At 39.9% G+C, this 26,083-nt stretch overlaps 1 protein-coding gene across 5 annotated transcripts in view; it reads left to right on the plus strand.

Annotated features, from left to right (window-relative positions):
* ephb2b (eph receptor B2b) overlaps window positions 1-26,083 on the plus strand; it is a 337,178-nt gene that overhangs the window by 249,317 nt on the left and 61,778 nt on the right. For all 5 annotated transcript variants that reach the window (XM_034165865.1, XM_034165863.1, XM_034165866.1 and 2 more), the window contains exons 4-5: window positions 9,174-9,329; window positions 13,672-14,007. In XM_034165865.1, coding sequence (XP_034021756.1) covers window positions 9,174-9,329; window positions 13,672-14,007 — 492 coding nt within the window. The remainder of the gene's footprint in view (window positions 1-9,173; window positions 9,330-13,671; window positions 14,008-26,083) is intronic.

A 26,083-nucleotide genomic window follows, 5' to 3' on the forward strand; every position in this document is an offset into this window, starting at 1 on the left:
GAGTGGGCTTAATGTTAGCCAATGGTGTTACCCCCATCTTCTTCCACAGTCGTAAGTTGAGGGTCACATGGATTCCAGTCAATATCAGCAGATTCTTGAGAACAGTGTTCATCAATCAGTGGCAAATTTGAAGTTGCACCATGGCGAGATCTTTCAACAAGACAATGACCCTAAACCAGGGGTGGACAATCGTGTGCCATGAAGGGCCGAGACAGTGCAGGTTTTCCTCGCTACCAGTCACCTCAGCAGGTGATATCATTAATGATCAGGTGTTCATTTTCAGTGGAGAAACTCATCATTAACCCACCTGCTGAGGTGATTGGTTGCAAGGAAAACCTGCACTGTCTCGGCCCTCGTTGCCCACCCCTGCCCTAAACACTGCTCAAAATCTACTAAGGCATTCATACAGAGGACAAGTACAATGTTCTGCAATGGCCATCTCAGTCCCCAGACCTGAATATAATTGAAAATCTGTGGTACAATTTTAAGTGGGCTGTCCATGCTCAGAAACCAACAAACCTGAGATGTTTGTAAAGAATAATGGTCCAAAATACCTTCAGCCAGAATCCAGAGTCTCACTGGACGCAATAGGAAGCATTTAGAGGCCGTTATTTCTGCAAAAGGAGGATCTACTAAATGTTGATGTATTTTTTTCTGTGGGGGTGCCCAAATTTATACACCTGCCTAATTTTGTTTAAAGAATTATTGCACACTTTCTGTAAATCCTATAAACTTCATTTCACTTTTCAAATATCACTGTTTGTCTGCTATATGATATATTTAACTGAAATTGCTGATCCAGACAACCTATGATTTATAAAGGAAAATCATGGAAATCATCGGGGTGCCCACACGTATGTTCGTGCATTGCCGTCCATTCTTTCTAGTGCATGCATCTGTCATTGACTGTTTTACATTTTCCAGGCATTAGTCAGTGTTGGCGTTGGAAGAACATGGAAAAAATAGAGCCCAGCCAGGACTGTCTGTGCGATCGTGGATACATCCGTCCACTGAAAACACTGAGGTGGAATGTCAGAATAATTTTGCTAAATGGTCGTAGCTACAGATATTTACCCCGCATGTCAGCAAAGCGGCAATAGCAATGTATTGTTTCACTGCTGTTAGAGTGTGTGTGTGTGTGTGTGTGTGTGTGTGTGTGTGTGTGTGTGTGTGTGTGTGTGTGTGTGTGTGTGTGTGTGTGTGTGTGTGTGTGTGTGTGTGTGTGTGTGCATATGTGGAAAAGATAACTCAAAGGTAGTTGGAATGATTTCCTTCAAACTTGGTTGGAGTATTACTTGGATAGATATCTTGACGTGATTATGTTTTGGAGTAGCTTTGTCAAAGATCAAGTAAAATACGGAGCCTAATGCACATATTGTTCAACAAAATATTTGAAATCGATTGGAATGAATGGCTTCACAATGAAGTCATTCATTCCAGTCGGACAGAAGTCACATGATGAAGTAATACATAATCAAAAACACCATTACAGACATATGCATATTTGCTGGTACTTTTACAGCATGGTGTGTAGAGCGTGTGCACCATGTGTCAGCCCTCTGATGCCTTTTATTCCGTATTCCACTTGTTAGACTTCAGCTGTAATTGTCAGCACAGCCTCAAAATTAATCAATGGATATATTTTATTTATGAGTTCATAACATAGAAAATGTCAGTCATTGAATAGCAGCAATAAGGGATGCATCTGAATTAAAGTTCATGTCGAAAACAGTCCCGTAGATCTAAAATAATTAGTCGAGATAGAAGAAAATATACGGCAGACAGAGTACAGGACATTTTTTTCCCCTCTTTCTTTTACACTGAAAGATAAAGACAGACAGACTGGAGGGTTTTTTCACTTCAGATATGTGGTGCATCCCACATATGAAGTTTTCATCTTCCCATTTATTGATGGAACAAATGGAAGCTGGAATGCCTTAAGCAAAAGAGTCTGCCAAAAAAAAAAAAACTCTTGACATGGCACAGGTGGTGAGGCTGAAAAACAAGGTGATTTTTTTTTTTTTTTTTGTTCTTTCTTCTTTGAGGGTAGGTAGATTGTGACTCAGGAGAGAGAGAGCAGAAAAGGGCATTTTACAGAAAGCAGCGCTTGTTTTTTTGTAACTAATCGTTGCTTATGGCAACATACAAACAGGGCGGTGCCGTTTAAAGGTTGTGATTCAGTAACACACACACACACACAAGTGTAGAATTTAGTGTTTGCTGTGTGATACTTGTCATGGTTTTCATTTGGAACATGACTATCCTCTCAGGTTTGCAGGAAGGGAGGCTTAAAAGTGCACTTAAGAGAAAACAGGCCACTGGAGAGATTTCTTCATCACCTACAGTACATTGAATAATTCAAAGCAAACGCATCATGTGCTTCCATGTAGCCATATCTGCACAGCTGCCTCATATGCAACGCTCTGCCAGACTATAAATCTAACTTTGCTCTGATGAATTGTTGTCTGTTGCAGATGTGGTTTAGTTTGTGGAGTTTAATATTTTCAGTTTTCTTGTAATGCATCTTACAACCAAAAATGCAGTACACCCTGGTGTTAAGAGAAATTGTATCATTCCTCCCTGTTTGTTGTGACACATGAATCTCTCATATGTTCTTTATATGATGAAAAGAAACTGAGTAAATGCACAAACATTTTTGAATGATTTATTGAATGTAAAGACATAACTATATATATACATATATATATATATATATATATATATATACATATATATATATATACACACTACTTTTGGGGATTGTTATACTCCAGTGCAGCTTGTATAGCGAAAAATCATATGGTTATGAACAGTAACTATACTATAACTTTTATAGGGGTTTCCCAGAATCAATGCACTACACAAAAGAAATTTCAATAATAAAAGTACACTACAAGAATACACAAAATCTCACATTAAAAAGCTGACTAAAATAAATAGATAAATTGAATGGACTCATGCTTTTATTGTAGTGTTTCTAGCACTGTAGGGAAGCAATCCATGTTTATTTCTGTAAAATAACATCCAATATGCTGTCAATTTTGCTTATTTGTCGAATATAAAAGTCCTTACGTCACTCATCACAAGCTGAGGGCTTTCTGCAAAAATTTGCTGTCTGTTGTCCAAACTGCATCAAATAAAACTACGTGTTTTCCATTGCACATTTATTTGTCCATCTGTATTACAATAGCCAAGTGGCCTCTGTGTGTATACGTGCGTGCATGTGTATGGCTTCATTCACGGCAAAACCGGGGAGAGCTGACATTTGCCGTTTGGTGTGCTTATGTACTTTGGGTCAAGGATGAACGCTGCAACAATGGAAAGTTGATAGGACAATTTAAAAAAAACAAGTTAGTGATTTTAGCTAACCAGAAAACAATGGACATTGTTTTCTGCAATTCACCATAGGAGTTCAGGGTTTGGGGGTTTTAAATGTTATTATTGTTGATGTTAGTTTAACAGTGTTGTTAGTGTTATTGATTTATTGTGTTTTTGTAGTTCAGTTGGTTTAGACAGTTTAGTTAAGTGTTATGTTGCTGTTACCATGAATGACTTAAGTGTCATGATGTGTCCCATAAGTGAAAAGCGTAGTGCTTTTAATGTCTTCCACCCCAGTCTCTCTTTGTCTAATTAAAAGCATGTGCTTACAGCAGATTGTAGAAAGGACAAAAAGCTCTGTGTGCGTGCACTTTTGATCACGTACAAACTGGGGAGAGCTGCTGTTTGCTCTTTGGTATGTTTTTGTATTTTAGGTGAAGGATGAACGGCGCCAAAACCGAACTTTGATAGGACTAATATTTTTGGAGAAGCTACATATATTAACTAACAACGCTGAACAATGGACTGATATTTACACTCTGGACTCACACGCCAATCCAGTAGGGGGCGGTAAATCTTCTATATATTGAAAGCATGTGTGCATGCGTGATTTTTGTTTTGTTTTGTTTTGTTTTTTTTGTTGTTGTTTTGTTTTTTGTTTTTTTTAGTAAGTTCAATGTAAGTACATAATATAATTGTAAATATGTTAAAAATACATGGATGATACAAGAAAGTGAAAACACTTTTTGGACCACAATGGACACATTGTGATCCATTTAAAAATCAATTGACAAAATAGAAATAAATATAAAATACTACTACTAATAATAATGATAATAATAATAATAATAATAGTGTGTGTATATGATAACAAGAGCCCAAACAATTTATAAATGCATTGACAGTAAATTAACATTAAAAATATATGTAATTAACAGGAAATAAAACGTTTCTACGAACTGTTGAGGTCTAATGTTCTGAAAACATTCTGGAATCACACACCATGTCTGTGGATCTCCACGGGCAACATGCTAGTCTTGTTTATTTTTGAATTTAACAGTCCTTACGGTATGTTAAGTGACAGCACATGCTCTGGTGTGCACACATGCTACACTCGGGTTCTAATCCAAGAATTTGCAAAACAGCCAAGATGAACTTTTAAAAACACAACAGAGTTTGTGTGTCTGGGATTTGGGGGTGGGGGGTGAAAATCACTCTTACCAAGAAAAACACAATAGTACATGGACTAATGAGTCAAAAAGCTTGACACACAGCTGAGAGCATTTTATAGTTGCATGATGAAGTATGTATTTTGTAGTTGATGTGGGGGTAGTGTGATTGCATGAGTTTGCTTTACTGCTTCTGAAGAACTCACCCAAATTTGTGGAAAGATGAATTTTGCTCTGCCATGTCAGGTCAACATTTTATCATCTGAAGCTGCAGTACTTTTGTATATTGCAACACGGCATCAATCTGAAGTATAACAGCAAGTCCACCCATGAATGAATCAAAAGAAGCATAATCACGGTGTTGGATGAGTTAGTTATAGTAAAAAAGAAAATATGTGAATGTGAAGGAATTCTTTTATTTGGGAATGAAATATTTTCCATTTTTCATAATAGATTACAATTTGTTCATGTAAATGGAGAATCTTCTTCACAGACTAAGGTTAATTATGGAGTTCCACAAGGTTCTGTGCTAGGACCAATTTTATTCACTTTATACATGCTTCCCTTAGGCAGTATTATTAGACAGCATTGCTTAAATTTTCATTGTTACACAGATGATACCCAGCTTTATCTATCCATGAAGCCAGAGGACACACACCAATTAGCTAAACTGCGGGATTGTCTTACAGACATAAAGACATGGATGACCTCTAATTTCCTGCTTTTAAACTCAGGAAAAACTGAAGTTATTGTACTTGGCCCCACAAATCTTAGAAACATGGTGTCTAACCAGATCCTTACTCTGGATGGCATTACCCTGACCTCTAGTAATACTGTGAGAAATCTTGGAGTCATTTTTGATCAGGATTGTTGTGAAAGTGTAGGAACACGGACCCACAACAGGGGGCGTAAAAGAACGGGCAATGGATAAGCAAAACAGTAACAATTTAATGTTGTAAATTGTGCACAACGGAATACAGACAACAACCAGTTTGGAACTACAGTCAATTACGTTGGGTGACGTGTGGGCAGGCTTGAGGATAGGAGACGCCCATCCAGAACCGAGCCGGATCCCACACGGCCCTCACCGCCAACGGATCTGAAGAACACCGGAGCCGCCAAGTCCTGGGTCCCCAGGTGGTCACCGTCTCCAGCTGTCAGACCTGGCACTGCTGGCAGAGAACAGAAACAGTACAGGTGAGTGTGAGTACGCACACTCAGTAATCCCACAGTCTGTGTTCTTTTGGGAGGGAGCACCTCCACCTCCAGTCACACACTCGTGCAGCTCCTGTCTAACCACTTATCTGGTTGGGGTGTGAAGCGAAGCCGTCGCTGATCACACCAAACGCCAATCCCACAGATAAGGCAACACCCACAGGAAAACGGTTGCAAAGAAGTTCAGACTATTAGTCAGTGTTTTCGGTTTAGCAGAGAATTACCTCCAAGGTAGCTGATTTCTCGGCGAGGAAGTGGAGTTGCAGTCCGGCCTTTATGGTGATGGTGATGAGTTGAATGAGTGACAGCTGGTGCTGATGATGAATGACAGCTGTCACTCCCAGTGGCTCCGGCGCCCTCTCATGCTTGAAGCCCGCACTCCCAGCAGGGCGCCATCTGGTGGTGGTGGGCCAGCAGTACCTCCTCTTCAGCGGCCCACACAACAAGGATATGTCATTCAATGCGCATATTAAACAAATATGTAGGACTGCTTTTTTGCATTTGCGCAATATCTCTAAAATTAGAAAGGTCTTGTCTCAGAGTGATGCTGAAAAACTAATTCATGCATTTATTTCCTCTAGGCTGGACTATTGTAATTCATTATTATCAGGTTGTCCTAAAAGTTCCCTGAAAAGCCTTCAGTTAATTCAAAATGCTGCAGCTAGAGTACTGACAGGGACTAGAAGGAGAGAGCATATCTCACCCATATTGGCCTCTCTTCATTGGCTTCCTGTTAATTCTAGAATAGAATTTAAAATTCTTCTTCTTACTTATAAGGTTTTGAATAATCAGGTCCCATCTTATCTTAGGGACCTCATAGTACCATATCACCCCAATAGAGCACTTCACTCTCAGACTGCAGGCTTACTTGTAGTTCCTAGGGTTTGTAAGAGTAGAATGGGAGGCAGAGCCTTCAGCTTTCAGGCTCCTCTCCTCTGGAACCAGCTCCCATTTCTGATCTGATCAGGGAGACAGACACCCTCTCTACTTTTAAGATTAGGCTTAAAACTTTCCTTTTTGCTAAAGCTTATAGTTATAGTTAAGCTTATCGAGTGTTTTTCTCTTTTTGCTCTGTATGCACCACTCTGCATTTAATCATTAGTGATTGATCTCTGCTCCCCTCCACAGCATGTCTTTTTCCTGGCTCTCTCCCTCAGCCCCAACCAGTCCCAGCAGAAGACTGCCCCTCCCTGAGCCTGGTTCTGCTGGAGGTTTCTTCCTGTTAAAAGGGAGTTTTTCCTTCCCACTGTCGCCAAGTGCTTGCTCACAGGAGGTCGTTTTGACCGTTGGGGTTTTTCCGTAATTATTGTATGGCTTTGCCTTACAATATAAAGCGCCTTGGGGCAACTGTTTGTTGTGATTTGGCGCTATATAAATAAAATTGATTTGATTTGATTTGATTTTCAGCTGAAATTCCAGAAAAGACAAAAGGGGAAGTCCTGAATTCTTTTATGGCACTTATGAATATATATGTAGTTAAGAGTGGGTGTGGCTTAGAGTTCGAAGCACGGCGCTACAATGAAGGAAAATATGCAAGTGACCCCCCCAGTCTTTGTGCCATTTAATGGAGAAAATGGGGCAATCTGCACATAATGCAAAAAGAGAGAGAGAGAGAAAGAGAGAGAGAAGGACCACAATGGGAAAAAATATTCACATGGTTCGTAGTTCATAACATTTCCTGTAAGAGATTTTTGAAAAACATTGCCATAGTTACTGTGCAGGAGGAATTTCTGTTTGTGTTTATTCAAAGATTATTTAAATGCTTGTATAAGTCGCTACATTTTGAGAGTACTGTATTCTATGGTTGTGTAATTACCTCCTCCACAGCTCTGCTGTTTGTGTATCTGGTAGCAGAATCACACAGAAATTATTGAACTGATTTTCTCGTAACTTATTAGGTAGAACTTCATTAACTTTTGAAATCGATTGGAATGAATGACTTCACAATGAAGTGACACAGAAGTGACACGATGAAGTCATATATAATCAAAAACGCCATTACAGACATAGGCATATTTGCTGGTACTTTTACAGCGTGGTGTGTAGAGCGTGCACGGCATGTGTCAGCCCTCTGATCCCTCTCACTCCGTATTCCACTTGTTAGACTTCTGCTGTAATTGTCAGAACAGTCACCCAATTAATCAGTGGATATATTTTATTTATGAGTTCATAACATAGAAAATGTCTGTCAGTGAATAGCAGAAATAAGGGATGCATCTTAACGAAGTACCTTGTGGTAAAAAGTACCATAAAAGCTTAAACATTGTGTTGCGTTCACGCCATCAGAAATAAATACTTTGTTTGTATGTTCAAGGAAAAGGTGAAAAAATAGAGTTGTAGGTTTCTTGCCCAATTTATCTTGCACTCATCTAAATGAGAACGCCGGCTTGTCACATCCCACAGATCTCGCTCAGATTCCTCTTTATGGAACCTGTGGCTAAAATATGTCCTTCAGTCTTGGCAGATGTGTGCTCTCAGAGCAACATTTTAACAGCTAAGGCCCCATGTCCATATAATGGTTTTTGGTTTTTTGTTGTTGTTCTTGTTTTAATTTTTTTATGGAAAAATACTGAGCATTTTCAGCGGGGTGGAGAAGACTGTGCCTGGGATTTGTTGTAACAACAGTAAAGCCCTGGTCAGACTGAATAATGAGCCACATAACATGAATTTTTTTTTATGCAAGTTGGAAACGTGGGAGAATAGAGGCTCTTAGATGCAGATTATTTGGCTGACAAGGTTCATCTCTAACCATGGCACTAATTTCGTGAAGTTCAAATTTTAGCAAAAATAGCGTGGGGTGATTTGTGTATGAGGTACTACGAGGACAAACAAGGATGTTAGAGGCATGTTAGTGGTGGGTATGAGGCTGTTAGAGGCTACCTGCAACAAAGCAGGTTCCACTCTGGCAAAGTCCTTGTAGCCTTTTTTAACATCTGTTTCCTGAATTCCTTCAGAAGGACATCATATACGTGGCTCATTATTCGAATAATCACTGAAATTTCTGACAAATCCATACGTGGCTCATTATTTATGGCTTTATTATTCAGTGTGACCAGGGCTTTAACAGCTAATGACTAGCTTATAATGTACACTGATAAAAAGTACTCATCCTCAGCAGGAACCACACGTCTGTCCAATCTACTATAACAGATGAGCGTTTCTTTCTTTTTATTTACTTTTCTGTCACCGTTTCTGACATATAAGTAAAAATGAACATCTTCTCCCAGTTGCCTGAAAAAGTGTTGCAGTGATATTGTGACGTGTTTCTCAAAAGATAAAACCGCTGAGACAAGACGTTTTGGGGGGGGGGCAAAATCCAAATCTATATGGACATTGGGTCTAACCAGGGTCCAGTTATTAGATATGCAACTTGTTGACTCAAAACAGAATAATATTCTGCACGCTAATATTACATGAAGTGTTTGTGAAATGCACTGTGATTTTTCAACCTTATTCTCTTTTGCCTTTCAGCTTGTCTGTCTGGGTTTTTCAAGCCAACTCAAGGTGACCAGCCCTGCATGCAGTGTCCCATCAACAGTCGGACCACCAATGAAGGCGCCATCAACTGTGTTTGTCGCAATGGATACTACCGCACAGACTCCGACCCCCTCCAGATGCCGTGCACAAGTATGTAAAGTACTGTGGCTGTGTTATCTGTCATGTTATTTATGTGCATGCATGGTGAACACAAATGTGGTGCACAGACGTTGAGTGCATCCTCGCAAAGTCCTTGATTTCACGTGTGCGCTCTGTGGCACAGACACATTTTGTATCCACGAGCTGAAGAGCCTGGGATCAAAGGACGCTGGTAGTCTGTGTAAGTCCAAGCAGAGGAGCGCTGTCAGAGGCGTCCCTCACACGAACACGCGGCTGACAGGTCTGATCCAACACACAGCGCTCGGCACCCCTCCCTCAACATCATACAGCACACAGTCCAAGCTGGACCAGAGGTTAGTGGGGCAGGACACGCAGCTTTGTGCAGGGCAGGCATGGAGAATGAGTCCAAGCGAGACGCTCTCTTGTCATGCCAATGAAGCTGCTTGAATTTGAATTTGACAGAAGGGGAGAGTGACGGAAGGACAGACTGTGATTAGGGGAGGGAAAGACTCGTTGAGGAAAAGAAAACCAAGCAGAGGAAAGAGAGACAGAGAGTGATTGTGCATGTTTGAGCAACAGAACTGGTTTATAGACTGTGGTCTAACTCAAAGAAAACCAGAGTGAGTGAGGAGTTTAAAAAAAAGGCCCTTTCAACATTGCGGTAGTGTTTTTTTCCTCGCGTTCTTTCTCTCACTGCCTGTTGAAAGGAAGAGAAGAGGGAAAAGATTTGATGGTCTCCAACAAAGAAGATTTGCATAAGCCCAGCTCTGGGAGTTGAGCAGCTGTTGTGAATGAGAAAGCAGCAGCGTCACGTCACCCGTATTAAGCGCAGCAGGGCTCGGCCTGATTAAAGCAGGGGAACGGACCCATCAGAGCAGCCCGCCAGCTAATGGAGGGATATTAGTCCTCCTCCCCAGGAAGGAGATGCCAAGGAGGAGTTATGTTTCCATGTATATGAGAGACGCTGAGAAGGCCACTCGAGTGGGCTTGCCTCCAGATCCGGATATCTGTTAATTGCTGCCAATTAAAAAGAGGTTAAATGGGGGGGGGGGAAAAAAATGAACGATTCAGATTTAGGATGTGGGCGGAATGGATTTTTTTTTTTTTTATCCCATTAGTCTTGAGGCAATATCTACCATAATCAGGCACACATGGTTGTAAAAAGTAAACAGTTCTCGTTTGTTTGTTTGGGTTGTCACTCAACATGTAAAACCATGTGGAAAGTTATGGGATGTTGAGCTGCTAAGAATTTCTCGTTGGGAGAAACAGTAACTCTCTGGGACTGTCTATGAGGAAAATTGTCAAGAGTAGAAGTTAAGAAAACACTTGTTAAAGGGGGCAGCAGCATGGGAAATTAAGTGTGCAAATGGAAATCCCTAGAGGCGAGGCACTGCGTGGACGTAACAAAGACCTCAAAGAATCTATGTGCCTGAGTTTTCTCATCTTCAGTGTCTGAATTGTTACAGCATATATTGATACCAGCAACAATATATCCAGATGTGCAGTAGAAAGCGCAACACGCCTTGTTTTCTGATGTGCATCATTAATTTGTAGCCAACATGAGCACCATGAGCACCAGATATGTGCATGCCTGAATATATCCCAATAATTAGTGGTCTTTGTCTTGACTCAGTCTCGCTTCCTCGGATGACTCAGTCTTCACTTGGTCTTGACCATTCCAAAATCCCAAAGTCTTAAGGTGCCCTGACACTTGCACAACTTTGATCCGCATACTTGCACACACTTCGTCGTGACGACCCCACCCACTGTGTTCCCAGCTTGATGCCGTGCTTTGTTCCACTGGACGCTGCACTTTGTGAGCTGGATGTTGCATATACAAAATAATTATTTTGTAGCGGATTAATCATTTCATCTCAGAGTTGGCTGTTGAAAACACCTTGAATCGCTTCTGGAATCACAGAGGACCGTTTTATCTGCAGCTTTTCTCTCGCTCTCTCTCTCATGTGCTTAATGAGGTGCAGAAAGCATTTGGAACTGTCTAAAAAGGTAATTGTTTGTGTTTATATTGTAATGACTTGGTAAAACAGTTGCATGTTCATTCCTTCTTGTGAGTAGCTGTAAAAGTATGTTTATGATAGATTTAACATCTCGTTATAATCGTTCAGACGAGCTGCGCTGTGATGCGCTGACACAATCACTCGCACTCATGCAGTGTTTTTTAATTGTTTGCGTAATGTTCATGTGAAGTTCAAGTAATTAATGCGTGATGCAGATTTAGAACATTTCAAAATTTTCTTTGCGCACTTGCATGAAGCCATGCACAGTTTACAATGAGTTTACTCTCTCCTGCACGGCAGAGTGTGTGCAAGTGTGCGGATCAATTTGTGCAAGTGTCAGGGCACTTTTTGTCTTGACTCGCTCTTGAGTCATTAAGGTCTTGGTGACTTGGACTGTATATGAGTCATCTTGTTCCATCCCTACCAATAATAATTGCACATTTTTTTGTTGGCTGTGGCCATTGTGTGTTGGCAGTCACTGCATATAACGGTGACTGCAACATCGTGCCACTAGATGACAGTAGTGACAGTACAGGACATTGTTGTTTACTTTGTATTGGTGATCGGACTTTTCCCGTAGAAGGGTGAACAATTTAGTTTTGATGCATATTTATTTATTTGTCGAATGTTTTCATTTTCTCCCATAAATAATCACGTTACAAAGTAGAGAAGAACAGCTCTGCTTATACAAAGGAATGCTCATCCAAACGTGTGCTCTTGATATTTCAGCGATGCACACGGGTAATGCATGCACCGTCCGTGCCGTCAAGTTTCAGAAGTGAAGCAGCTGCTGGTTAGTACTTGGGTGGGAAACTGCTTGGAAAGTCCAGGAGCTGTGTGTTTCTGAGTGCAGAACTGGAGGTGGTCAAGATGGGTATCTGACATAAAACTGTACTGGATCTGCTTTGGTACAAGTCAAACAACAGCACGTGTACTGCATGTTAACCTTTCTGCCAAAGTATTCTGAAATCTACCAAGGCCGGTTCAGGTTATATGATGTGGGAAGTCTTCTCAAAGTCTGATCACAGCAGCTGAAAATGTCTGCCTGCTTCTTGCATGCTTGCTCGAGGACACACACAACTGTTGCAGCATATGTTGTTGCCGCCATCAATACATGTGGTAAAAGCCCAACATAACAAAATATGCAATGACAGAGATTACTTAAATGGAATTATTAATTATGTCCACCACGCTATCATGCAAACAGGAGACCCTACATCACAACAAGGTCACAGTGCAAAGGGCTCCGGTGACTTTGAAGATGTAGCTGATGTGAAAATTTGCTATCAGAGTGAGGACAGCTGAGACACTTTTAGGAACAGACTGTGGAAAAATGGGAGTGAGTGCAATCAGAGTTGGGATGAGATGTCAGTAATTCACTGAAGATAAATAACACAGTCTGACACGCTGAGACAAAGTCCAAAAACAGGATGTGTGACCTGACATTTAACAGTATTTCTGCATTCTTCAGATCCAGACAAGGTTGTGTTGTTAATTGCTACACCATGAATTTTAAATTTAACCAGGTTAGTCCCATTTGCAAAGGAGACCTGGGCAATTATAAAGTGTCCAGTTCACCTAACCTGCATGTCTTTAAATGTTGGAGGAAACACCCGGAAACACGCAACATGCAAACTCCACACAGGAATATAATTAATATAAATAATAAATTAATATAAATTGTATATAAATTAATATTAACTGTGTGTTTGGTACTGTGAAGGATATTAGCAGAAGAAATGAGTCAAGTTACGTTTGGTGTAGATACTTATCCAACAGATGCAATTTAATATCACTTTACATTTTAGATCCTCAACTATACCATTTATTTATTCAGCAACAAAATCACAACATATGTCACCACAGGATGAGACTCAAGTTCAAGTTTATTCAGTTTAAGGAAAGAACTTTGCAACAAAATAAAACAAAACAAAATAAATAAAAATTGATTTCTCAGCCAGTTAACCCATGCAACCGAACGGGTGTAGGTAGAAGCAAAACTTATATACACCTACCCCTTTTACCTCAACAACTTTTATTTATCACAGCAAAACCAAATTTTTTCACACAAATCAGATTTACAACTTAAAGGCCTTCTGAGAAAGCATGTTGGTAACAGTGTTAAGCAACAACTCCCTCAGGCATTTGGAAGGACAGGAGGAAACCTCAAGCAGACCAGACTCAGCGGGGCCAGTAAGTCCCAGTAAGATGGACCCAGCTAACACTAAAAAGCTCTGAAACCGCTGGCTACATAAAGCTAATTTATGTTTTGTTTCATATTTTTAGTTTCAGCAAATGTTTAATCAGACGGCACGCTTTCTTGTGTTAACAACAGTATCTTTTGTTTTTTGCAGCGGTTCCTTCTGCTCCACGGAACGTTATCTCCAGTGTGAACGAAACCTCTGTCATGCTGGATTGGATGCCTCCTCGCGATTCAGGGGGCCGCGAGGACGTCGTCTTCAACATCATTTGCAAGAGCTGTGGAGGAGGGCGAGGAGGCTGCACCCGCTGCGGGGACAATGTTCAGTTTTTGCCCCGTCAGCTGGGTCTGACAGAACCCCGGGTCTACATAAGTGACCTGTTAGCCCACACGCAGTATACTTTTGAGGTGCAGGCTGTCAACGGGGTGTCAGATCAGAGTCCCTACTCCCCTCAGTACGCTTCAGTCAACATTACCACAAACCAGGCTGGTAAGTGGGCCCATCTGTCTTTGCCTACATTCTATACTGCCTACACGGCATTCACTCTATGACATCTCATCTCTGGCTCTCTGTGTTCCCGTCAATTTCAGTGCTGCTCATTTTCACTTACGCTCTGAGCTACAAGATTTTTTTTAATCAGTCATTTTTCTACAAGCACATAATGCACAGCCTACCTCCACAAAGTCTATTTTTTTCCTCTCATGTACAAGGTATATGCAGATTAAGAGCTCTAATATAAAGGGAACGAGCGCAGTTGAAGATATGCCAGGCTGAACGTGACGGCTCATTGTTATTTACAGTGTGATGTGTGACCTTATTAAAATGTTTTTCAGTGTAGATGTCTCAATTCATCTACTATTCAGCAATAACAAATATACCATATGTATTATATAAACACTGTATTTAAATGCACAACCACACACCCAAACACACTGTGAATGCTACATCACTTCTTCAAAAATCAGTAGAACGTCACCACTGGCTGAGGTAAAGTTTATACTTTAGGATCTTCTGGGAATATACATTAGGGCTTGTCTTCATGATCTATATAGCACATGGTCTAAAGCAAAGTACATAGGGGGCATAACCAACACCAGTTCCCTATTTACATGGTGTATAAAGGGCCTTTCACATTGAAAGCGTCAGAAGCTTCAGTCAATGCCTACCCAAGCTTTAATGCATCCGACGTGTGATGTCACACGCTTGGCTTCAGAAGCGGCAAGGGGGCGGAGATTGCTACGTCACACTCTGGCTGTTCCACAACCTGAAAAAAGTTCAGCGATCGCCATCTTGAATTTGCGTCACCTGAACCACAAAAAAGCTTTAAAAAAACAGCAGTAGAAGGATTTTCCCATCATCCTGCCGGGAGAAGCTTTTTTCAGCTACTTTTCGGAGTGACGCCGACCAAGGGAGAACTGAAGACTTGGTGGGATATCAATCGAACCGCGACAGCGGGCTGACCCGCAAGGAGAAGCCGGGATTTGGGGCATCATTCCTGGGCAGAGCGAGGCAGGCAGCTGGGGTGATGGAGCAGACCCACTCAGTCCAAAATCTCCCACTTTTTGGATATATGCGAAGTCTTATTACCTTATTACATTTTTCCAGCCATATTCTCTCCAGAATAAAGAGCTTGTTGTTTTCCATTGATATTGGAGTATTTGATCCCAGTCCCCCTCTGAAATTAAAATGTTTGCTTCCCTCTCCCACCTTTCTTTGACATATCCTGTGGCATCCCCCTTTAACTCCTCTAAAGCTGTATATAATTTTGAAATAACTTTGCAACTTAACTCTGATTTATAAGCATCTAAGATAAGTTTGAGTATATTTGACCAAGTACTATTCATATCCTTATTTTTCATTTCTTGCTTTAAATAATGCCTTAGCTGCAGGTACCTATGGAAATCCTGATTTCCAAGATGAAAGACATCTTTTACTTGTTGGAAACTCATTACATCATCTCTTTTGATTATCTCCCAGTGCATTCTTGGACCATTTCCCCACAATTTAAATGTGCTGTCCAATGCATTTGGTACAAAATCAGTATCATATGCAATCCATCTCAAAAGCCTGCATTTTTCAACTAAATTATACTTTTTCAAAATTTCAGACCAGATTCCCAGAGAAACCCGCAGCAAAGGGTTCACATTTTGTCTCCAGTTTACCTGTAATTGCAAATCACACATCAGAGCTTGTACTGGTGGCTCCATTTTCCCCTCAATATCTTTCCATTTCGCTACATATTCTGGATCACACAAACCCATCAACACCTTCAACGGAGCAGCTTGATAGTAGCTCTTGAGGCATGGTAAAGCTAGACCTCCATGTTTTTTTGGCAATTGTAAAGTTCTGTATTTAATACGTGGTCTTGCCCCCTGCCATATGTATCTAGATATTAATTTGTCCCATTCTTTAAAGTCCCTCTCAGTTAATTCAATAGGAAGATTTTGAAATATATATAACAACCGTGGCAAAATATTCATCTTAATCACCTCAGCTTTTGACACCAGGCCTAAGAAAGGGATTAAGTTCCATTTTGAAAAGTCTGCTTTGATGTTAGACATCACCTTGTCATAATTTGAGATTTTCAGATGTCCAAGATCTTTTGTAAGGTGAATGCCCAGGTACTTCATTGATTGCTGCTCCCAATTAATTGGATAATTTTGTTTTATAAATTGGTTTGGTATATAATTATATGAGAGAGCTTGGGTTTTCTGCACATTAATTTTATATCCTGACAGCTTTCCAAACTCTGCCAAGAATGACATCAGGACTGGTAGTGATGAGTTTTGGTTCTCCAGGTAGATCAAGACATCATCTACGAACAACGCTAATTTCTGCTCTATTCCTGATACTGTTATTCCCTTGATATTGACACAGTGTTTTATCCTCTGGCTTAGCGGTTCCAAAAAAATATCAAATAATAACAGACTGACTGAGCAGCCTTGACGACAACCCCTCTCTAATTTGATTACCTTTGACAGACTACCATTGACTTTGATCCTTGCTATTGGGTCCACATACAGAGATCGAACAATCTCAATATAACCATCATAAAAGTTAATTTTTTTCATTACTCTAAATAAAAATTCCCACTTAACGGAATCAAATGCTTTTTCTGCATCCATTCCCAGTATGGCGGCCTCCAGGTTTCTTTCTTTGATGTGTTGCATAATAAGCAGTGGTGGGCACAGATAACCAAAAAATTAACTTCGATAACAGATAATAAGATAACTGAAAAGTTATCTTTGATAAAGATAAACAGATAAACCACCCAAAAATGTATCGGAAGTTACAGATAATCAATAACCGATAAATTCCGGTGTTGTCTCTGGTACATTTGCAATTACTAAAAAGCTGAAATTAATTTTTAACACCATCGCTTCTAAAAGCATCAAAAGACCCAAAGAATGAGCCAGAATGTTTGACTATGCTGGCCCCTGTAGAACACAGCACAGACAAATCCTGAGAGCACCCACAAAATCAGCTCTCTACTATTCATAATCATTATTTTTCTTTCAACATACTGCCCCTGCTGGAAGCGCTTGTTTCTTACAGCACTCCCAGCACAGAGGCACCCAGTGTTGTATCAGTTACAACACTCCGGTCAGGCGGAGGTCTTGAAAAATAAAGTCATACTAACTTATGGTTTTGTGAAAATACTGATAGAATAACTCCATTAATGTAAATTCTGTCATTTGTACAAAGTTAAAATATAACATATATCTTTTAATGTTGAATAAGGCACTAATTCTGAGGTTTTGTAACAAACACAGACCCCAAAGCATTCTGGGTAAAAGTGCCTCTGCTAAACACTGATTGATTCAGTCATTCATTATGCAAACCAACACGTTAATGTGACGTGTGTCGTGTGTTGGTTTAAAGATAAATGTGCTTTTGTAAAATATTCCATTTTATTTGTAAAACAGGCATTTTTACGGAGCCCTGGAAGTGTCATCGCAAAATGTTTTGCATGTGGAGAGAATGTGTGCATGTTTTATTAATGCCGTGCACACGTTTGATGATGTGTGCATGTTTTAAAACTTTTATGATGTAAAACGTGCACTCCATATTAATAAGTAAGTTAGTAAATTTATTTATATAGTGCCTTTCACAGACATAAGTCACAAAGCACTTAACAGGTTAAAATGTAATAATAAATAATGAAAACAGATAAAACAAAGGACAAGGTTAACAATTGGTCAGTTCTGAAAAGCCTTATCTTGACACATAAATGTTGGCTTTACACTCTGCGTGTTTTGGCCATTTTTCAGATGATTTTTCATTCGTGCGAGAATTTTTTGGACCGAGTTTCAGGTTAATCACGTGTCCTGCATCGTGTAGTGGAGTAACAAGCTTTAACATCTCTCGACCACCTCCTGCTGCTAAAAGCTACAAGCATCTGTCTTGTAATGTTTTTTTTTTGTTTTTTTTTTTAACTTAATTTGTAGAAAAAAAAAAAAGCCAAAAAGTTGATTTGACCACCATCTGATATAACCGGGCTAAAATAAATAGAACACTGCCATCTACTGGTGCCCAGACGCTTAGTACTTCTTGGGGCGAATACTGCCATGAACACTCCTGGCCAGTAGATGGCAGTAGCGGCTTTGAAAACTTGCCAAACAAAATTCCAGATAATCCGTGTCTGCTACATTTAACTTTTAAGATGCGTGGAATTTAACAAACACAAATACACTAACGTCTATAAACCCAGAGAATATATTCACGAGAGTTTTAGGCACTAGAGTTTAATGCTGTTATCCGTGGAGCCTGAACAGAGTGTCTGAAATGCATTTTTCCTGTCGTGAACGTCTGAGATTACCCTATGCTACCCATAATGCATTGCTGCCTGGCACAGCATGTGCTCACAAAACCTTAAAAATTAGCACATTACTTTAAAACGAAAACATATATCTGATATTTTCACTTTATAAAGCTTCAGACATGACAGTAATTTTAAATAACTTGTCCAAAATGAGTAGGTTAAAATTTGAACCATAAGTTAAAAATGTATGCCTCTGGATGACTTGGTGATATTGCAATTATATCAGTATGGTGTTAAAAGAAGTGTTTTTTTTTTTTTTGCTCTCCAGTTCTCTTTTCCTTATAGAGGACAGAACAACATACCTATTAGGAACGTTTCAACAGGTAGGTCTCAACTGCTTTAATAGGTTTAAAAATGTTTTCACTGTTCAGTTTAGTTTACTACGTTATCGGTCTAAAAGTTATCGGATGGCAATTCATCGGAAACTAATTAGTCCGATGATGGTTTTTAAATTTATCTAAAAAGATAATCCGATAATGAAAACATTATCTTCGATAATTATCTGTTATCGGATTATCAGAAGTGTGCCCACCACTGATAATAAGTAATGTACGGCGAATATTGTCATGTGTTTGCCTTTGCTTTATAAATCCAGTCTGTTCTAAACTGATAATATCTGGTAATATGTCCTCCATTCTTCGAGCTAAAATTGCTGTAAAAATTCTATAATCCACATTAAGTACACTAATAGGTCAGTAGCTAGAGCAATTTGTTACGTCCTTACCCTCTTTGCCATAACGGAAGTGATTGCTTCCCTCCAAGAATCTGGAATTGTCCCACCCTGTAAAATCCAATTGAAAGTTTTTTGTAATAAAGGGATTAAAGTTTTCCTGTATACTTTATACCATTCGGAGCCATAACCATCTGCACCAGGACTGGTGTCAGATTTAAGTGTAGAAATGGCTGAATTGATTTCTTCCACCGTTATTAGAGCAATTAATTTCTTATTCTGCTCCTCTGTTATTTGTGGCAAATGTAACTTGTCTAAATACGTGTCTATTTGAGATTCATTGTTATTTTCTGTTTGTGCATACAACTTGGCATAATAATCTTCAAAACATCTATGTATATCCTCTGTTTTGTATACCATTTGCTTTGTTTTAGGGTCTTTCATCTTAGAAATTTGTCTTAATGTCTGTTGCTTTTTAAGTTTATACGAAAGTAATTTTGTAGATTTACTCCCCGCCTCATAATATCTTTGCTTTGTGTAAATCATTTTTTTCTGGATTTCTTGAGAAAAAATGTCATTAATTTTTGCCCGTATTATCTTTAATTCTTCATTAGTTTTATCATCAACTTTGTTTTTATGCTCTCTTTCCTTTTTTTCCAAATCTGCTTGTAATTGTTTTAGTTCGGCCTGTCTCATTCTTTTATGTGAGCAGATTTTGTTATCAGCTTTCCCCTCAATACCACCTTGCATGCGTCCCATAGTATAGGTGGAGACACTTCACCGTTATCATTTTCTTTAATATATTCGCAAATATTCCTCTCAATTTCCTCTTTCATCTGACCGTTGAGCAAACTTGAATTTAGTCTCCATACTGTTGTTTTCTTTTCAGTCCCTGTGAATATTTTTAAAAATATTGGGCAATGATCAGATAGGTCCATAACCCCCATATAACATTCTTTTACTCTATAACGATCTTTTGAGTTAATTAAAAAATAATCAATTCGTGAATACAGAGCATGAGGAGCTGAATAATAGGTGTAATCTTTTTTGAGTGGATTTAGGTCCTGCTATATATCTAAAATCCCATGTTCTGACAATAATTTAGAAATTCTTTTACCAGTAGTGGTCTTTTGTTGGGTTTTCCCTGTCGAATCTAAATTCGAATTAAGACGCTGATTTAGATCACCTCCCCCTATTAACACTCCTTCACTCTCAGTTATCACCAGCTCAAAGAGGAGTTTGAAGAAACTCCAATCCGAGCCTGGGGGGGCATAGATATTGAGCAGTGTAACCAGAACTCCCTCTAGTCTACCTATAACTATTACATATCAACCTTCCTTATCCTTTATAGTTTTAAGCATTTCAAAACTTATTCTATTGGATATTAATATACAAACCCCTCTTCTATGCCCTGACTGATATGAAGATGAAAATTCCTGATTATATCCATTTCTCTTGAGTTTTTCATGTTCTTTATCAGTCATGTGGGTCTCCTGTAAGCACTTCTATACCCTCTTTTTTCATCTTGCTCAACACCTTGCCCCTCTTGATTGGACTGAGGAGACCATTAACATTGTATGAGGCTACTTTTATATGAGTACTCTGTGATGCCATTCTATGTTACATAATATAAATATTGTTATTCCTTTCACCCTGTGTGCTACGTAAAACAAACATTTGGAATAGTAATGAATACAGAAGAACAACTTTGAACTAAGTATACTCAAGACTTCCAAACATGAGGTCCAAAAGGAGACCTTTGTAGAGCAAAGTACCAGCTCTGAGGGATAAACCCTAACCCCGTAGGGTAGGGGGCCCTTGTGACCATATTTGGCCCTGTTCATTCTTCCACTTTTTGTCCACTTTGAAATAAACATAAACTCCCGGACTGATAAATTAACTAAATAGAGGAAGGCTCCCTCTCTGTTGTAAACATATACACACAGTCATTTTCAACATAATTTCCATAACACCACACTGTTGTCTTGATGAGAGAAGGTCCTATTGGTCCAGTGGCTTACTGGTCCTCTTCCCCCGCTCTTCTGTAGTTGAAGGTTTGCAGTTTCTCCTTATATCCCAAAGATGCTGCCTGGTCCGGTTTGTCCCCTCCTCGAGCAGAGTGCCACATCAGATGAGACAGCCTCTCCAGGGGGTCGTCCACAGGTCTGATGATCCGGACCTGGAGACCCCTCGCCACCATATCCTTAGTTGCCTCTGCTGCCGTGGTATACAAGCGAGTTTCATCTTCATAGAAAACGCGAAGCTTCGCGGGAAAGGGCGTCTGGAATCTGATTTTTTTTCTCTCTCAGCACTCGCTTTGCTTCAGCATATTCCTTTCTCCTTTTCATGACTTCGGGTGCATAATCATGATCCACGTACACCCGTTGCTCCTCAAACATGAAGCCTCTCATTCCCCATGACTTTTTTATGATTTCCTCTTTACATTTATAACTTGACAGCTTCACAATAATCGAGCGTGGAGGGGCATCTGTGGGGGGACGTGGTCTGAGTGCTCTGTGTGCTCTCTCCACTCGGAGTGCAAATGTCGGTGGCAGCTCGAGTTTTTCCCAGAGTAAAGTTTCCACGAATGTGCCTATTGACTCCGCGCTCTCCTCAGCCCGTTCTCTGATGTTGTGCAGACGTATATTTTTGCATCTGCCCTGTCCATCCTGGTCCTGAATACATACATTAGTTTTTTCTCAGGTTGTGGTGTTTACAATTGTTTTTACTCGGGCTGTACAGTCAAGATTAGGTTTTTCCTCAGGTTGTAGGGTCTAGATTAGTTTATAATCAGACTGTCCTGTCAAGATTAGTTTATACTCAGACTGTACGGTCTAGAGTAGTTTATAATCAGGCCGTCCTGTCTAAAGTAGTTTTTATTCAGGTTGTACAATCTAGATTAGTTTATAATCAGGCTGTAGGGTCTACATAATTTTTTACTCAGGTTGTATGGTCTAGATTAGTCTTTACTCAGACTGTAGGGTCTAGATTAGTTTTTTCTCAGGTTGCGGTGTCTACATTAGTTTTTACTCGGACTGTACAGTCTAGATTAGATTTTTCCTCAGGTTGTAGGGTCTAGATTAGTTTTTGCTCCGACTGTAGGGTCTAGATTAGTTTTTCCCTAAGTTTGTAGGGTCTAGATTAGTTTTTACTCAGGCTGTAGGGTCTAGATTAGTTTCTTTCTCAGGTTGTGCTGTCTTCATTAGTTTTTACTCAGGCTCTATGGTCTAGATTAGTTCATAATCAGGCTGTTGGGTCTAGATTATTTTTTTACTCAGGTTTTAGGGTCCAGAGTAGTTTTTTCTCAGGCTGTAGGGTCTAGAGTAGTTTATAATCAGGCTGTCCTGTCTAGAGTAGTTTGTAATCAGGCTGTCCTGTCTAGAGTAGTTTTTATTCAGGCTGTAGCATCTATCTTAGTTTATATCCAGGCTGTCTTGTCAAAATTAGTTTATAATCAGGCTGTCCTGTCTAGAGTAGTTTTTACTCAGGCTGTAGGGTCTAGATTAGTTTATAATCAGGCTGTAGGGTCTAGATAATTTTTTTATGCAGGTTCTAGGGTCCAGAGTAGTTTTTACTCAGGCTGTAGGGTCTAGATTAGTTTATAATCAGGCTGTCCTGTCTAGATTAGTTTATACTCAGACTGTACAGTCTAGAGTAGTTTATAATCAGGCCCTCCTGTCTAAAGTAGTTTTTATTCAGGTTGTACGGTCTAGATTAGTTTATAATCAGGCTGTAGGGTCTAGATAATTTTTTTTACGCAGGTTCCAGGGTCCAGAGTAGTTTTTACTCAGGTTGTAGGGTCTAGATTAGTTTATAATCAGGCTGTAGGGTCTAGATTAGTTTTTACTCAGGCTGTATGGTCTAGATTAGTTTATATTCAGGCTGTCCTGTCTAGAGTAGTTTTTACTCAGGCTGTATGGTCTAGAATAGTTTCCTAATCAGGTTGTCCTGTCTAGAGTAGTTTTTATTCAGGCTGTAGGGTCTAGATTAGTTTTTCTCAGACTGTAGGTTATTGATTAGTTTATAATCAGGCTGTAAGGTCTAGTTTAGTTTTTTTTCCCTCAGGTTGTATGGTCTAGGTTAGTCTTTACTCAGACTGTAGGGTCTAGATTAGTTTTTTCTCAGGTTGTGGTGTCTACATTTGTTTTTACTCAGACTGTACAGTCTAGATTAGTTTTTTCCTCAGGTTGTAGGGTCTAGATTAGTTTTTACTCAGACTGTAGGTTTCTAGATTAGTTTTTTCTCAGGTTGTGGTGTCTACATTAGTTTTTACTCAGGCTGTACGGTCTAGAATAGTTTATAATCAGGCTGTCCTGTCTAGAGTAGTTTTTATTCAATCTGTAGGGTCTAGATTAGTTTATAATCAGGCTGTTGGGTCTAGATTATTTTTTACTCAGGTTGTAGGGTCCAGAGTAGTTTTTTTCTCAGGGTGTAGTGTCAAGATTAGTTCAGAATCAGGTTGTAGGGTCTAAATTAGTTTTTGCTCAGGTTGTAGGGTCTAGATTAGTTTTTTCTCAGGTTGTACGGTTTAGATTATTTTTTCCTCAGGTTGTAGGGTCTAGATTAGTTTTTATTCAGGCTGTACGATCTAGAGTAGTTTATAATCAGGCTGTCCTGTCTAGAGTAGTTTTTATTCAGGCTGTAGGGTCTAGATTAGTTTATAATCAGCCTGTACGGTCGATTAGTTTTTACTCAGACTGTAGGGTCTAGATTAGTTTTTTCTCAGGTTGTGGTGTCTACATTAGTTTTTACTCGGGCTGTACAGTCGAGATTAGTTTTTTCCTCAGGTTGTATGGTCTATATTCGTTTTTACCCAGACTGTAGGGTCTAGATTAGTTTTTCCTCAGGTTGTAGGGTCTAGATGAGTTTTTCTGAGGTTGTACGGTTTAGATTAGTTTTTACTCAGGTTGTAGGGTCTACATTAGTTTATACTCAGGCTGTATGGTCTAGAGTAGTTTATAATCAGGCTGTCCGGTCTAGAGTAGTTTTTATTCAGGCTGTAGCGTCTAGATTAGTTCATACTCAGGCTGTCTTGTCAAGATTAGTTTATAATCTGGCTGTCCTGTCTAGAAAAGTTTTTACTCAGGCTGTAGGATCTAGATTAGTTTATACTCAGGCTGTACGGTCTAGAGTAGTTTATAATTAGGCCGTCCTGTCTAATGTAGTTTTTATTCAGGCTGTAGTGTCTAGATTAGTTTATAATCAGGCTGTAGGGTCTAGATTAGTTTTTACTCAGGTTGTAGTCTTGAATAGTTTTTACTTATGCTGTAGTGTCCAGATGAGTTTCTAATCAGGTTATAGGGTCTAAATTAGTTTTTGCTCAGGTTGTAGGGAATAGATTAGTTTTTACTCAGGTTATAGGGTCTCAATTAGTTTTTACTCAGACTGTAGGGTTTGGATTAGTTCATACTCAGGCTGCGGGCTCTAGAGTAGTTAAAGCAGAGGTCTCAAACCGGTTCCAGAAAGGGCCGAGAGAGTGCAGGCTTTCTGTGCAACCACCCACTCCAGCAGGTGATTTCACAGATTAACATCACTTTGAGCAGGTGAAATCAGTTAATCAGTGAAATCACCTGCTGGTGTGGGTGGTTGCACAGAAAGCCTGCACCCTCTCGGCCCTTTCTGGAACAGGTTTGAGACCTCTGAGTTAAAGTAATGGTAGTAAGTAAGTAAAGTTTATTTGTATAGCACCTTTAAAATCATAAAGTGCTGTACAGCAATTGAAGAAACACAGAAATAAAAGATGCAGACACTAAAAACAGCAATAACATAAAACTAGTTAAAAGCCAGCCAGTACAAATGGGTGCCACAACCTCAAATGCACAGTCTTCTTTGGTCTTCAGCCTTGATCTTGGTACAATCAGCAGGTTCTGGTCCGAGGACCACAGAGACCTGTAGAGTTGAGAGTAGTGGAGCTGTCAGGTGGCTGTTATTTTCACTGCCACTGTGGTGGAATAATTTCATTGTTCGTACAGATACTACACTCTATGACCTTGACTTCTAGAAGTCTGTTACCAGTGACGACCAAGGCAAACTTTGTGCATTGTGCACTCGCAGCATTTAAATGTTGTAGGAATAAAATCATCTTTTCATCGTTTCTGAGGCCTTTCTTTTCTTTCAGTGCATGGCCTTCTGAAAAAGTCAGTGCCTCTCTGGGTTGAAACACTTTACAGATTTCTGAACAGGGCTCGATGTAATCTCTTCTGAATCCCAGCCCCACAGGCTCATGTGCACATGTGCACCCGCACATTCACCTTTGGCGGATGTTTGTGTTCATTGTTTCGTAACACAAACAACGCCGTGGGGCATAAAGTGGTTATGATTAGAAATAGTGAGATTATTAAGGAGTGACTCTTTAATTGTCTCCATTAAATGCATCATTTGATGTGCAACGCTTTGCTTCCCCAGCCGCTGATGAGCAGGGAATAACGGCTCGTGTTTGTCCCACTGAGAGTGCGTGTAGCATAAACCCGTCATGTCTCATCATCTGTCCCACTGTACCGAGGGCAGCCTTCTATGACTAAGCTAGCCAGAACGCTGATCTTTATTACATTGGACATATTGGATTTTATTTAACCGTACACAATCCCGCTCTCATTAGTTTTTGCTAAAATTCCCAGAAGTCCAGATGTCTATATTGGAAGTGGTCAAATACGGGTATACATGTTGGTTAAACAAGTTTAAAAGGAGGTTTCTTCACTTACACAAAACAATTCCATTGTAGTGGCTTTAATATTTATGGAAACCAGTTTTGTGTAAAAAGTGCCATAAAGTGCTCTGTCACAAAGCTGGAACTGAAGAGGCCGATGTTAAACCACAAAACTCACTTTTTTAAATTGTCAATTTTGATTTGGGTCACTGGTGTGTTGGGTTAATGAAGGTCTGTGAGTGCAGTTTAGTGTTGTAATGAGGCCCCGGCCCAGTGCGTTCTCACTGGACCACAATATGTCTGCCACCCTGACCTCGGCCTCCTCTGCTCCCCCTGCTGAGGGGTGTTGGTGGAAAATGGGGCAGAGGAGGCGGCGGGGGGAGTACCACACCCTCTCCACTGAAGTACCCGTCACTTTGGATTAAGC

The sequence above is a fragment of the Thalassophryne amazonica genome, chromosome 3 (genome assembly GCF_902500255.1).
Source record: "Thalassophryne amazonica chromosome 3, fThaAma1.1, whole genome shotgun sequence".
Classification (NCBI taxonomy): Eukaryota; Metazoa; Chordata; class Actinopteri; order Batrachoidiformes; family Batrachoididae; genus Thalassophryne; species Thalassophryne amazonica.